The sequence below is a fragment of the Siniperca chuatsi genome, linkage group LG7, assembly GCF_020085105.1.
Source record: "Siniperca chuatsi isolate FFG_IHB_CAS linkage group LG7, ASM2008510v1, whole genome shotgun sequence".
Taxonomy (NCBI): Eukaryota; Metazoa; Chordata; class Actinopteri; order Centrarchiformes; family Sinipercidae; genus Siniperca; species Siniperca chuatsi.
Window position 1 is genome coordinate 17,799,266 of NC_058048.1, and position 14,316 is coordinate 17,813,581.

Genomic DNA, 14,316 nt, shown 5'->3' on the forward strand with positions numbered 1-14,316 from the left:
TATATATATATATATATATATATATATATATATATATATATATATATAATTACCAAAGTAGCTTGATTTTATGTAGAGGTTTAAGGGTGCATCTTGATCCAGTGAGCCTACGGGTAAATAATTATATTTCCATTATTGCATGACTGATGTAGGCTATTTGAGGGGGAGAAAATGCATTTTTGGATGATGATTTTATTTCAGTGTGGCCACTTTTGACAATGGCACTGACACTCTTTTATAAATCCATAAATATGAGGTCAATTAATGGAGCGGCACATCTCCTTCACTTATTATTTTAATCGTTATTGTATACATCTGACATTTTTTAATTTCAGTCTCCAGTCAACTGAAAATATTCTAAATTAATAGGGCTATAACGTTTATGTATGTATATTAACAGTCTGGGTTACTCATATTTCGTTGTGATCACGTGCAATACCCACGTGCACCTCAAATTTTAACAGAAGCAAATGCATGTGTGAGTTAGATCTGTCAATGATAATTTGCATGAGGTCATCTTCTCAGATAAAAAGGTTTTACACCAACATAATACACAGAGAGAGCTGCAAGGGGCAGACAGAGCATCCAAACAAATTTCAGCCAAGTGGAATAATTAATTACCTCATGAAATTCAAAAACACATAACGGGCACTGTTTCACTGACAATCAATAACGTGCATAAGAATGGCTGACAGAAACAAGTTAATGGGGTTTTCACTGCAAATAGATACATAAGTCTACCGCGATTAGGAATTCATTCTGCTTTGAGATGCAGCAGAAATAATAGTAATTAATGCCTAAGGTTCAAGCTGAAACATCGTTAATATTTAATTAGGGGAATTGGTAGAGCCCTTGTGTGGAAATAGGGCTTTATATAGATTATCAATAAACACGCTTAATTTTTTTTTAACGTTTTCAAAATTCCGCTGTATCCTGTTTCTTGTCTGCCCATATGTTGCCTCCTCTTCGCACTTAATTGCTCTCTCTCCGCGGCGTTCTCTTACCTTCACCGCAAGTGAACCATTGTTTATTTATTTTTGCAAATATAGGCAATCATTTCAGCGGCAAAAAAAAAAAACACAAGCGAGTTGAAAACGTTAATTAGTGAGCCCAATGGCAACGCATCGCAAGAGGCATTATAATTAAACGTTTAGCTGCTGTTTAACATCCTAATGGCTTAAAAAGTCCACTGAGAATTAATATTAAGCGATATAGTCTCACTAATGATGACAATTTAAAATACATAATTGCTGATTGGAAACATAAAGCAACACTGAACAGCGTGGAAACATTTAATAATTTGTCTCACATGGTCCCCAAACTTTCATGTCAGGCTTATTTCACACATTTTAACAGGCTACTGTCGTGCATGTGCAATAACGTAATAATGGGCCTAATAATAATAATTTCGTTTATCATTATTGATAGAATAACAGATTAGGCCTCGCACCGCTGGAATTGTTTTATCATATGTAGCCTATACTTTTTACGTTTTATTATTTTATTTGTTATTTCTATTTGTTTTGTTTTTTTTGTTTTTTTTGCGGTGAAATTCCGTTTCAAATTAAAAGCGACAACGTGGATGGTATAGAAACACGCCAGAAACTTCTGTACAAATGTACCAGGCCTAAAGCCAACTGTGTGCAACTGGGGTTCAAGCTCACTTGAGCTTCCTCTAAAGCTCCTTGTCGTTGCTGCTCCTCTCGGCATCCCCAGCTGCTCCGCTTCTTCTTCTTTTTTTTCCTTTTCTCTCCGTGTCATCGTCGTAGCTTATTTTCCCCCAGATCACAGAGATATACTGAGGAAGGACTCCTCATCCATGTGCTTCCCTCTCTCTTGTCATTTTCAGATTTTTTTTAAGCCACACCCCTGCAGAGAGAGAGCGAGAGAGAGAGAGAGAGAGAGAGAGAGAGATCCATGACCATCTCCCCGGTGTTTAAAAAACTAACTCAGGACAATAGCAGCGAATGAGCGCTTAATTAAATTAATTAGTCCTTCTTGTCAATCTCGGATTAATGGCCAATAGCGACCGTGCTGCTTAATGTTTTTTTTTACTCCTCTTCTCTCTCTCTCTCTCTCTCTCTCTCTCTCTCTCTCCATATCAGTGAAGGGGAAGGGGGGCTCATCCCGGCATCCTGAGGGGAGGTAATTTGCACGGATCAAGGGGGCAAGGCGCCGCAAAGTATAAATACTGTGACTTCAATAGAGGATCACCAGCAGGTTCCCAACTCCGCTACCAAAGGAGGAGGAATTGGCTGAGAAGATATATTCTTTATATATTTTTTACCTTCTTCCAGAGTTGGCAGCATCATCTCGTATCATTTTCAAGGGGTCGACTTTAAAACGAGCCACACCATTGATGTCTTAAGCTGTTGTGGCGCAAAGGGAGAGAGTGCGTGAGTGAGTGTGTGTGTGAGATTGGCTTTTTTTTTTTTTTTTTTAAAGAGGAGAGAAGGCAGGGATGGAAGAGCTCACCGCTTTCGTGTCTAAGTCTTTCGATCAGAAAGTGAAGGAGAAGAAGGAAGTGATAACTTACAGGGAGGTGTTGGAGACCGGGTCGACGAGAGCAGGGAGCAGGGAGTCTTTATCCGGGGAGCCGGGGAGCCGAGAGGAGGCGGCAGCCGTCACCCGGAACGTTGCGCTCTCGCCGGGCAGGGAAACGGACATGCTCGGCCCGGAAAGAATCAGGGACGCCGGGAGCCCCAAACTCATTGACGGTAGGAAAGCATGGTGTGCAGGCTTTATCATCAGGGATGTCTAGAGGACTTATAGCGGAGTAATGAAGTCTAGAGAGGCTGATCGAACATCATACACTGATCACAGCCACGCTTTTATTTGCGAAATAGAGTTAAAACAGCTTCATTTCGGCTTCTGATTATGATCCAGACGGGTAGCTACTGCAGATTTTAGTAGCCCACTAGAGTCATAGTCGATGTAAGTTACAGGATGATCTAGCTCTGTGAGAGAGGAAATCTGGAAAGTATTTATTTTTGTTCATAGCTGTTGGCCTCATGCACCGTCAAAGTCGCCCTCCTCATAGGTTTTTCACCAAACAGCTCATAATATGTTCCAATCTTAATAAGATGCTTGCAGCTTAGCAGTGTCTTGCTGTGGTACAGTTTAAAAGTTTCAATTCGTAGATTTAGTGCATCAAAAAAGACCTACTCCCGAACTATGATAAACAGCAAGGCTTCCTGTGGCAAATTAATAACCAATCTTCCATAATATGATAGGACTTAAACCCAGGATCTTACATTTTTTATATCACAAAGTTATTGAAGTAACATAGGTGCACTGTGGTGCTTGATTTGCCTTAAGTTTTCAAACACGCTGCAGTTTAGCCTCCTTCAGATTGATTAGAAGACTTGTAACATTGTAGCTACAGTTTATTTTTATTCATTAGGCCTACATAAGCATCACTGATTGTCAGTCATCTCAGGAATCTTTCTTTTATATATATAATGGCAATGTTTCAACCAAAAAAAGGGCGTATCAAACACCTGACACACTGCACATGAAAGGGGGAAATCAAGTCCTTTCATTTCTGTAGTCACTCGGTGTACATAGATGTCTGTTTTCAGGTGTGAAAGCACATCAGGTGTAACCGTCGATGGCTTGAATACAAATCTGACGAGCTCATATTACAAATATCAAATAGATAATAGGTGGGAGAATTGTTTTTCGTGGTTGTTCTCAATAATTCAATATTTGTTATATAACTGAGCAACGAAAATAACAGCAAAAAATAAATAAATAAAAAAAATCAGGGATTCAAGACAGCATAAAACCCATACTTTAAAGGGCAAAGGTTTAATTAAATAACAAGAATTGCTTTAATGCTTTCAAACAGACCAATTCCAGTGGCGTTAGAATAATTCATATATTGTTTTTGGCATTTTAAGAGAAGTGAAGCAGCTGCTCAGCTGTGACAACACACCGGACAAGATATCTTAAGAGTTGGGTTGGCTTGTAAAAATGACATCTGTTCGTCATGGGCAGCGTGGTTAAAAGCGGAACTGCGACAAGCATGTATCAGACATCCAACAGTGGGCACAGCGTTGCATATTTATAAGCAGTTAATAATTAAAGAGCTTTATGTAGCTCTACAAAACATCCGAGGTCTGATAGCTCTTTGAGGGCTGGGAGGGCATGTCTTTCTTTCTTTCTTATCAGATTTATAATTTGCTGTAGCTCTTTCTCGCTCTTTTGTGAAGACCACGAGTTTTTAGTGGCCACAGTCACGCGTGTAGTACGCCTTATTTCAGTTCTTCTACCCTTTAATCTGGAGTTTGCACGCCCATCACTTAGGTTCATTTGTACTGTATGTCAGAATAAGCCTATTAAGCTGCATCAAACCGATGCCAGTTATGTGATTTCTATGAGAATGAAGCCTATTTTTAAGTGTAAATACAGATTCAAATATTGCATAAAAATGTGGCGATGAAGGCCGATAATGACCACAGATTGGAGGTCACAGTCCAGCTCCATGGTGCTGATGCCCCCCCTCTCTTCTCGTCTGCAACACAGGCAACACGGACGTGAAAGAAAGGAAAGAGGACTCGAAGCCTATAGAGGACGAGGCGCAGACTAAAATCAAACAGAGGAGAAGTCGGACTAACTTCACATTAGAGCAGCTCAACGAGTTGGAGCGGCTCTTCGACGAGACCCACTACCCGGACGCCTTCATGCGGGAGGAGCTTAGCCAGCGACTGGGACTGTCGGAGGCCCGCGTGCAGGTAGGAAGAGACGTTTAAATAATAAAATAATAAATGATAATCATAGGAATATTGAGGTAGAGGGTCCTTTTTAAATCTGTTATAAAAAAAAGAAATATATTTAGAAATGAAATGATCTTTGTTATCATTAGCCTAGCATTAACATTATCATAACCATGGCAGTATGTATATATGTGTCAAAAACAACAGATGACAGAGTGACTCACATGCTTAAATTAAAATATTATTATATATTATAATATTTTATTATTATTAAATATATTATTATTATTATTATAGAAGAAGAAATAATAAGAAATGCACAGACTCCCATGTTTTTCTCCCATATTTCCTGGAGGTATTTTAATAATATATTCACAGATTTTTGTTATGATAAGCTTGATATCACGCACAAATCCAGTCTGAGGATGATAACATTTTGTGTTGTGGAGGTTTTTCATGCTGAGGATAAATGTGCACAGACATACACTTGCTCGACTACAGTACAGGCCTGAATTTTTTTGGAAACGGTTCAGAGGTACCCCATGGGCAAGTTCTTATAAGTTGAGCAAGATTTTTTAAAGAAGGAAGAAACATAGTTCACTACCAAAATGTTATCCCCATCATTTTCTGATGAGATTATTTTTCTCTCAGCATGTTTTGATTATTTAATTTGTGTTAATGATCTCAATTAGGCCCTGTTTGTATCACGAGAGCCGTTTTAATCGTTATTGTCTAAATCCACCAAGCCTACAAATATTTGCCCTCAGTTTCTGGGTGTATGTTACCAAGGCCCTGCTTGTCAGAGATGCTGTCGTTTTTCATGGGGGCAGACCATCTGCGCAGAAACCCAGTAAGGCTTCAGCCGGGGGGGGCAGACATGTCTTGTGTAACGGGAGCAGGGGGGCAATGAACATATAGACAACTCCTCTCATCTGATTTATCAGAACCCTATAATATCTTATTCCAGACTCCTTTATCCCGTATGCCCCGGCTCAGGGGAGGACTGAGCATTTGTCTTCATATTGAATATGGCGGTCGTTGTGGAAAAAAGAAATCATAAAACGGGCCCAAAAGATCCCCATCCCAAACTCACCCTCCACCCCCTCCGAAAAAAGTTAAAGCCAGCTTTTTGCAGGGCTCTCCCGGCCTGAACTGGAATCTCACCAGTAAGGCGTATTGTGTCCCGAACAAGGAGCACAGCTCGGGGATTTGCATAAATTATGTATTATTTTCTACCCAAATCAAGAGCAGCCCTCTCTCTTTCTCTCCGTTAGACTATTATATCTTTTTACCAGTTGCATGCAGAGACCACACATTTATTTGGTTTTGTTTTTAATTCGGCCTCAATCGATAGCAGCAGAGCATTTGCTTTTATCATGGCTATAAATTAGACCTGGGCGTGTACAAAAGGACTTCCGATTGACATATACTGTGGTCAATAAATGAAGCCAGCTGACAGCCAAATCAATATGATATTTCAATCATGTTTCACTGTGTGTGAATGGAACCTAATGTAAGGGACAGTGCAGATTGACATGTTGCATTGTGGGCTAATTTAGCCCGAGTTTTGTCTGGGAGATTCAAAGCAGATTAATCGTTTAATCTGTGTTTCAAGGCGTTTCTCTGAAATTGACGCTTGTCGATTTCAACAGTAGGAAAAAGACAAGTGAGCTGTCTTTGAAGCAGTTTTTTTGTGTGTGTGCAAGTGCGTGTTATGGCGGTGATTAGACAAAACTACGAGGCATTTAAGCGTTTCTCTGACATGGATTTTCTGCAGATAAGGATAATTAATTTCAGCGGTCATTTAATGAGAGGGAGATGGAAAGAGAAAGAGGGAGATGTTCTCAGATCGCCTTGCTCTGATGTCCAAAACCATAATAGCATTGCTGCCATTCGATATCTGAGAGTCCCATTCAACTCTTCGGGGACACTAATCTATAGAAAGATGAAACTAACGCTGACAAGGTTATTTATTATAGTCCAACAGTCCTGCAAATTTCCAATAAAGGTGTTCCTATTCTCCTAATAAGGTTTTAATGTCCTCCTTTTTGTAGATTTACTGCCTTTCCATTTTTCCTCCACTGTTTCTCTTCTCTCTGCCCCCACCCCCCCTCCCATGTTGTAGACTAAATGTAATAATTCAAATCTGGGGTTAAGCAGTGTCATTAATATTTCAGTGCTCCTCGGGGATATTGTTTTTCTGCGGTTGTTGTCACTTTGAGAGGAATTACACAAGCAGCTGCCAATCAGTAGGTCTCTAATTAATTTCTGTCCCTGCAGGTTTGGTTCCAGAATAGAAGAGCCAAATGCAGAAAGCAGGAGAACCAGTTACATAAGGGTACGCTTTAATCCTGCATGCACCCACAAACACAAAACTATAGGCTCATTTCTATTTTATTCTATTACAAGGCAACGCTAAAATGCATGCAACGTCCTTTATCTTTATGCACTGTTATTATTTGGGTCGTGGTTTAATCTTCACTTAAGCCATCAAAAGCACTGTGATTTCTTTAGTGACTGTTTATCTTGGACGTTATTAAAGTTTACTCCGACAATCAGCTTACTGCTCGTTATTCAGTACAGTTTACTCATTTGTGGTTTTGAATGTGCTCCTCACAATTAGGCTATCATCTGTGCTTTTGCAGGAGTCCTGATTGGAGCAGCGAATCAGTTTGAAGCTTGTCGTGTAGCGCCATATGTCAACGTGGGGGCTTTACGGATGCCATTCCAACAGGCAAGTTACTTTGAAGCGTCTAGTCTTAAAACCAGACCAATCCCCGGACTGCTGTCTTGGCACATGCTCTGCCCAAGTGCTATGCAGAGACTCCAGTTCCAATGTAGGGGGTAACTAAACTCTTATTACCACACTGACAAAAACACTGTGCCAACACAGCGTAGTCTGTACAACCTAATTGGAAAAAAAAAATCCCTCTATTGTTTTATGGATCGTTTATATGCCTATTTACTGGAGCAAGCAAACAATGTTAGTAGCCCTAGTACTGCAGGGTGTAGGATAGATAGCCAACAAAAGGAGTTTCTTAATGTTTCCTTAGCACAACTCAGGCGATAGACCTCACACAAAAGTAGATTTTCCTTGGTAGGATTGATTTGTTTTAGATGTTTTGAACTGTGCACCTGTATTGGGGGGGAGTATGGTGGTGAGGGTCTGGACAGAATAGTAAAGTTATTATTATTATTATTCTTATACATAATTTATATTGCATTTAATTTTTAGTGAAGTCGAGTGCTCACTTCGAGCAGCACTGGCCTGGTCTGGGTTTATTATCTTGTAGGCAGAGGCCAAGATTCCCAAAGGCAATGAAAGGTTGAATTGAGATTAGATTTCATGCTATTGATGTCCAAATAAAAATCTGATCTTTGATTCAGTAGCCAACAATGCCCGTAGAACTAGATGGTATCCAGTGATATTTCTCAGTGACACTTGAGTAGAGAAGCTGGTGGATTTAACCCTTAAGTCCAGCTGAATGATGGCCTCTTTCAGCACCAGGTCATCCTGTAGGGGTATACAGTTCATAGCTGAACCACATCTACAGCAGTCACACTGGTGAAAATGACCCTTCACACAACCCACTGCAAAGTTAACGCATGTTCTCCCCCTTCTCTCCCCATCCGTGCGTCCCGTCCCGTAGGATAGTCATTGCAACGTGCCGCCCTTCTCCTTTCAGGTGCAGGCGCAACTGCAGCTGGACAGCGCCGTGGCCCACGCGCAGCACCACCTGCACTCTCACCTGGCAGCGCACGCGCCCTACATGATGTTCCCCGCGCCGCCGTTCGGGCTGCCGCTGGCGACGCTCGCGGCCGAGTCTGCCTCCGCCGCCTCCGTTGTGGCCGCCGCCGCCGCCGCCAAGAACACCAGCAAGAACTCCAGCATCGCCGACCTGAGACTGAAGGCCAAAAAGCACGCGGCCGCGCTGGGACTGTGACGCCAGGTAGACTGGACCAGGCGCACTATCCGCCATGTCCTCGCGACTGAGAGACACTGAACATAAACGCTTACAAAGTGAAAAAAATCCAAGGACAAAGTGAGAAAAAATGATCCAAGGACGATATTTATGCTTTTTTTTAAATGAAGGACGACGAGTATAACTATAAAAATATAGGCTATTTATGAGATAAAGAAAAGACAATGAAAAAAAGAGACTGTGACGTGATAGCCTACGCAGACGTGATGTTTGGACGCCAAAAAAAAAGAAAAAGTGGCGGATGGGACGGACAGCAAGGCTACGCGGGGTCTCTGCAGCCACATGGCTGAGGAGGAGGAGGAGGAGGAGGATGCAGCTGGGACGGTCGATACTTTGTCAAACAAGGCGAACCATTCTGCAGTTGTTTTGTTCTGTTTTAATATTATATTATTATTGTTATAATTTCGTTTTGAACATATATAGAGGCTGGCCTCGTTACAAAACACTTTCTCTGTAAAAGGACAGAGCGGGAATTCTTTGACAAAACAGAGACAATATTCGAAGTGTTTCTCCCTCTTCTGTTTTCTTGTCCAAAACTCTAAATGCCCAAGCAGTGTTTGCATGAGTTTGTCTTCACGGATGACGTGATGTGAGCCATCTCTCCCCCCTCTTTCTCACTCTCTTCTCCCCTCTCTTCCTCTTTCCTCCCCTCTCCGAGGAAGGGCAACTCTCACTTGAATATTTGGCCTGTTTGACCTTGTTTGGAACTCCTCTGGTAAAGGTGAAACTAGGCGACACACCAGAAATGTGAGATTATAATATATGTGTAGGCTATGCTGAACTTTTTGTCAGGATAACCCGATCTAGTGTCCATATAAGGTGGTGATTTGTCCCCCTTTTAAAAGGAGAGCATTATGTCATAAATGCCATCTTTAACACAGTGAACAAACGAACAAATGACACGAGGAACCGGTACGGGCACGTGTAAAATATGTTTATACACAAGAAACATGCATTCTTTTTTTTATTATTATTTAGTGGCTTTATGAATGCCTTGTGGGGAATTTGTTCATTTTGTATTTTACTTTATTTCCGTGTATTAAAAAATCATGTGCTTTCTGTATGTAATTTTGATGTTTTTATAACAGTGAAAGTGAACTTACCTGAGGCACGGGTTTCTAAAAAAAAAGAAGCAGATTATTCATGAAAGTGTTTTACTTTTTCCAACACATGTGAAACGTGAATCCACCTAAACAAAATGTTTTTCGTTCCTACAATAAATTAACTAAAGTTTCTTTAATGAGTTGACATTATTTTTACATTCTTAATTGGCCTTTATCAGCTAAATTATTATTGTTATTATTATTATTATTATTATTGCTGCCGGTAAACCTTTGAGGGCTAAAGATTTTTAATAATTCATGCCTGTAGCCATAAGTCTTTTGATAACGTCACAGTTGTGACAGGCTCGTTTAGTGAGGAACATGGGTGTCTGTTGCTGCTCCCATGCCAAACCGATGCATTATTCATAATTTGGTTATGGAGTGTTTGGAGAGGAGGATTGGTAATTTCCAGTACAAGCTAGAAAAACTGGCAGATAGAGGATAAAGAGACAGGGGCCGTTCAGTGGCGCTCAAAGATAAAGTTTTGCAGCACTGAAGCACTTGAAATGCACACAATTATATTATTTTTCTCCCCCCTAACCGGCTACTCATTTAGATTTGAAACCACCGTGTTATTCTTGCCATAATTAAATGAGCTAATCCCAACGGCCTAATAATTAGGCTATATATATAAAACAAAGATGCATTTTGTATTTAATTATAGCCACAGTTTGTTTGTGGTATCAGTTTGCACATATCAGACTAAATGCCTAGATTATATTTGGCCTAAATCGATAATTTGTTTAGTTTTTTTAACCAGCAACATTTAAGATATTGTCAGTAATAAACATTTTTCATAAAGTAATACAGGTTAATGGCAGGCTACTCGACGTAATCCCAGTTGTAAATCCCCATGTTCCGTTTTGAATCTGGCCTCCTGCCCATCTCCACTTAACGAAAATGTTGCCGGTTTATGTGTCATGACCTGAAGTTTGGCATTACGCATGAAAATATACGGGCAGCTCACAAAGTAAAACAAAGCCAATGTCTTTGTAAAAATCATTTATTAACGCCTGCCTCACTTGACTTACAAATTCGCCCGATTCATTTCCTGACATCTTAACCGCCTCTTATTGAACATTTAATAAACACCTGACACGGGAGCCTATAATTATAGGTATCCAGATCGCATTACCCTTCCGATATTTCCACACAAAACACAATGTCTATAGCTATTAATTAATACTGATCTCACAGAGTCTGCACTAGAGTCTGGAGTGTTTGTGTATCTCGCCGTTTGGGGCAGGATTTAGACGCCAAAACTATTGAATTATTGATTCTGAGCCTCGCCAGTAATGGAGGAGACGGAACTGGGAAACTGCTGAGCCGGGAGCGTGCACAGCTACCCTGCGATGGAACAGAAACAGCGGGGTCGGGGGCGCGCCTGTCCCGCTCTGGAAGACTGTATAGTAGTGCGGGACCGGTTGTGTTTTTACTTGACCACAGAGAGAGGTCACGTTCATCAGAGTGGTTATGTCACATTTATTACATTGTTCATACATTATTTACTACACATTCAGCTATTTCATGTAGAAAAGTTGGGCCTAAGGCAACTAATTTTGTTTCAAGACATAAAAAAATCCTCCTTTGGATTAAAAACATGGTGATTTAAAGGTTAAGGAATACATATTATAGTAATATGAGATTAAAAAATGCCATAAACTAAAAGTGTCACTGCTGCTTATTGAGTACACCACAAGGACATTCCTGTATAGTTTAAACTACAACAATGTTGTGATGAAGGGATAATTCATTTCCAGTAATATTTAGCATCACCTGAAGGACTCAAATGGAGTCTACTGTCTCAATTTTTGTAGTTTCCACAACAGATTTTTAAACATTTTCCACCCTATACACTTCTTCATGACTACAGCCCAAAGTCTCGATCCCTGTGTGAACTGTGAGGCTGCCATTGTGGATTGGACCAGCATCTATCGGCATGTCCTGAGGTGTAGTGGTGGAGTGGAGGGCCTCCGTCCTGAGGGGCCCAGGAGACAATGAGACGGGGACACACAAGTGTTCTCCTGATTAGACATGGAGACGACCAAGTGGTCTCACTCTCCTCTCAACACACTCTTAAGACACACACCCCCACGCAGCCAGCCGGGAGCCAGCCATGCAGGCTCACTCTGGCTTCTTCTCACCGTCTTTCCCTCTCGCTCGCTCCATGCTTTCCCCTGGTCTCTCTCCCTCCCTCCTCAAATCACACGCACACACACACACACACACACGCTCTCTCTCTCTCTCTCTCTCTCTATTGTAATACATTACTGTACACCATGTTGGAGGAGTCAAGAGTGGGCCAATTTTATTCAAGTTCATCAAATGAATGAATACAACACTGGGCATGTATAAATCCAAATTCATGTAAGCAAACACACACACCTACACACACACACACGCACACACACACACAGAGCATCATAGCCTGGTGAGTCACAACAGCACTCCACACCATGGAATCCTTCATATCAACTGGTGCTGTCTTGTTGCTATATTTACCCCACTACAACCCCTGAGACAAATACACTACTCTCTCATTTCCCGCACTTGGCCGTTTATCAAATTAGGGCACGTTAAACAATCACACAGAGCAGCTTTTACCGACAGCGGACGCTTTTTTCTTTTTTTGCATGTGAATGGCTGTGGCTAAATGTGACTGTATATACTGTTTGTATCCAATCTTGTGTGTGTGTATGAATTTATGTGAAAAAGTATGTGAGAGAGCTCCCTTTCTCTTCTTTTCTCTCTAAGGGCTCGCCTTTGTTACATGTTAGGAGCGCTCAAAGAGCAGGGCGCACACAGCACCGCACCAAAGACAACAGCCATCAGGAGCAACAGCAGATAAAAGTTCAACTTCAAAGACATCAAATGGAGCGAAAGTGAAAAAGAAACCTGCTGAAAACTCTCTCCAATAGCACTCAGGCCAGCAATTAGGACACCATATCGCTGCCTGTTATCACATGCGTGCACCGTATAGGCCTGGGTGGCTAACCACAGCACTTGGTGTGGGTTGCAGTCAGCGGAGAATTACAGCATTCATAGAGCTTGACTGTAACACTGTATTTAATTTCACTGTAGGATGAAAAGTGGGTGTTCACACAGATTTGACCCCTGCTACGACCAGGGAGGCTTAACTGTGGTGATTACAGACACAGAAAAACAACAGTCTCCATCTCCAGCTCCTTCTATTCAGCAGCTAAGTAGAACAAAACAAAACAGGGGTCAGAACAAAACAAGAAGTCTAATTGTTTCACTGTTTCCTGTTTAGGTGCCCCAGGGCAATCTACACATTTTTATGTACTGGGTGCATTTTATTTGTTATTAATTCATTTCCAGTTGCAGCTGGTTTGCAGATTAGGGAGATAGCATAATGTATAGCTCCTTGCCCTGGGAAGAAGACATAACAAGGGTGTATGTGTTGAGACCTGTGGGCATTAGTAGCTCTGAGGGGATTTTATTGTTTCCATCAAAATTTCCATTGACATTTGGTGTATTGTGGATGCACTGGGGGGTGAGTTTGTATGCATTTTTGTGTGTATGGGTTTATGTGTGCATTGTGGTCTCAGAGAAAAAGAGAACAAAATGAAATGCTAAGACAGGGAGAGTGATGAGGGGCACACAGTAAATGTTAAACATTTGGCCCATGCCGCTCTGTATTTACAAGCTGGTAAGATCCAATCATCTGTGTGTGAGTATAATCGAGTACTTGCTTTTCAATCATCAGATGTTTGTACACAGACTCTTAAATTACAAAAAGCGTCTTGGAAACACAGGCCTAACTCATCTCATATTGATTGTATTCACGCTGTCTGAAGTTTACAAAATGCCATTTTAAAATGTCATGAAATGACAAAAAAGCCGACAAATCACCCAATATTTGTATCAGGATGCTCAAGTGTCTTTTTAATGTGGGTAAATCCGGGGAGGTCCAGGCTCATTCATTCTGGGGTTAAACGCTTTTTCAACATTCCGTCCAGGGAACCATTTATGACCATTTATATATCTGTCAACCGCATTCGAATGCTCTCTGAACTGGTGACAGACGTGTGTGGTCAAGGCAAAGTTTAGATGTGATGGAAAATAGCCCCTGGTTTTCAGTATAAGCATCAATCACCTGTATACTGTAAATGTTATACTCAAAAAGCTGTTAGTTGTTTTCACATAGCCATAAATCTAAGTATGTGCAGTACAAAAATCAATACATCTTACTGATGTTAGAAAACATACAACTCTATGATGGATACGCTGGTTGCAATTTACTTACAGTTTTTCATTCAGCAGTTGCATACAAACACATCATAACTTTATGAGAAATCCATTGTGATCGTGTCAGAATATGACCTAAGGAATCTGTAAACATTAACAATATGATATATTTATTACATGAAATTGCCCTGAACTATTGGCAAATGTGTCAACAGGCAGAGTTTATTATGGGGAGCATCCAAAGAAACTGAAAACGTGCCATATTTATCATGATGATGTGAAGTTCATTAGCTTTGTAAAAAA

At 40.9% G+C, this 14,316-nt stretch overlaps 1 protein-coding gene across 2 annotated transcripts; it reads left to right on the forward strand.

Annotated features, from left to right (window-relative positions):
- Positions 1–973: 973 nt before the first annotated feature.
- Positions 974–9,936, forward strand: shox2 (short stature homeobox 2). Of its 2 annotated transcripts, none has more exons than XM_044203080.1 (5): positions 974–2,717; positions 4,528–4,736; positions 6,999–7,056; positions 7,364–7,452; positions 8,405–9,936. In XM_044203080.1, exons 1-5 carry the CDS (start codon positions 2,462–2,464, stop codon positions 8,660–8,662), a joined length of 870 nt encoding a protein of 289 aa, XP_044059015.1. In that variant the 5' UTR covers positions 974–2,461; the 3' UTR covers positions 8,663–9,936. The 2 variants fall into 2 exon arrangements, with proteins under 2 accessions (XP_044059015.1, XP_044059014.1); XM_044203079.1 differs by having other exon boundaries at positions 1,287–2,717; positions 8,369–9,936.
- Positions 9,937–14,316: the final 4,380 nt, after the last annotated feature.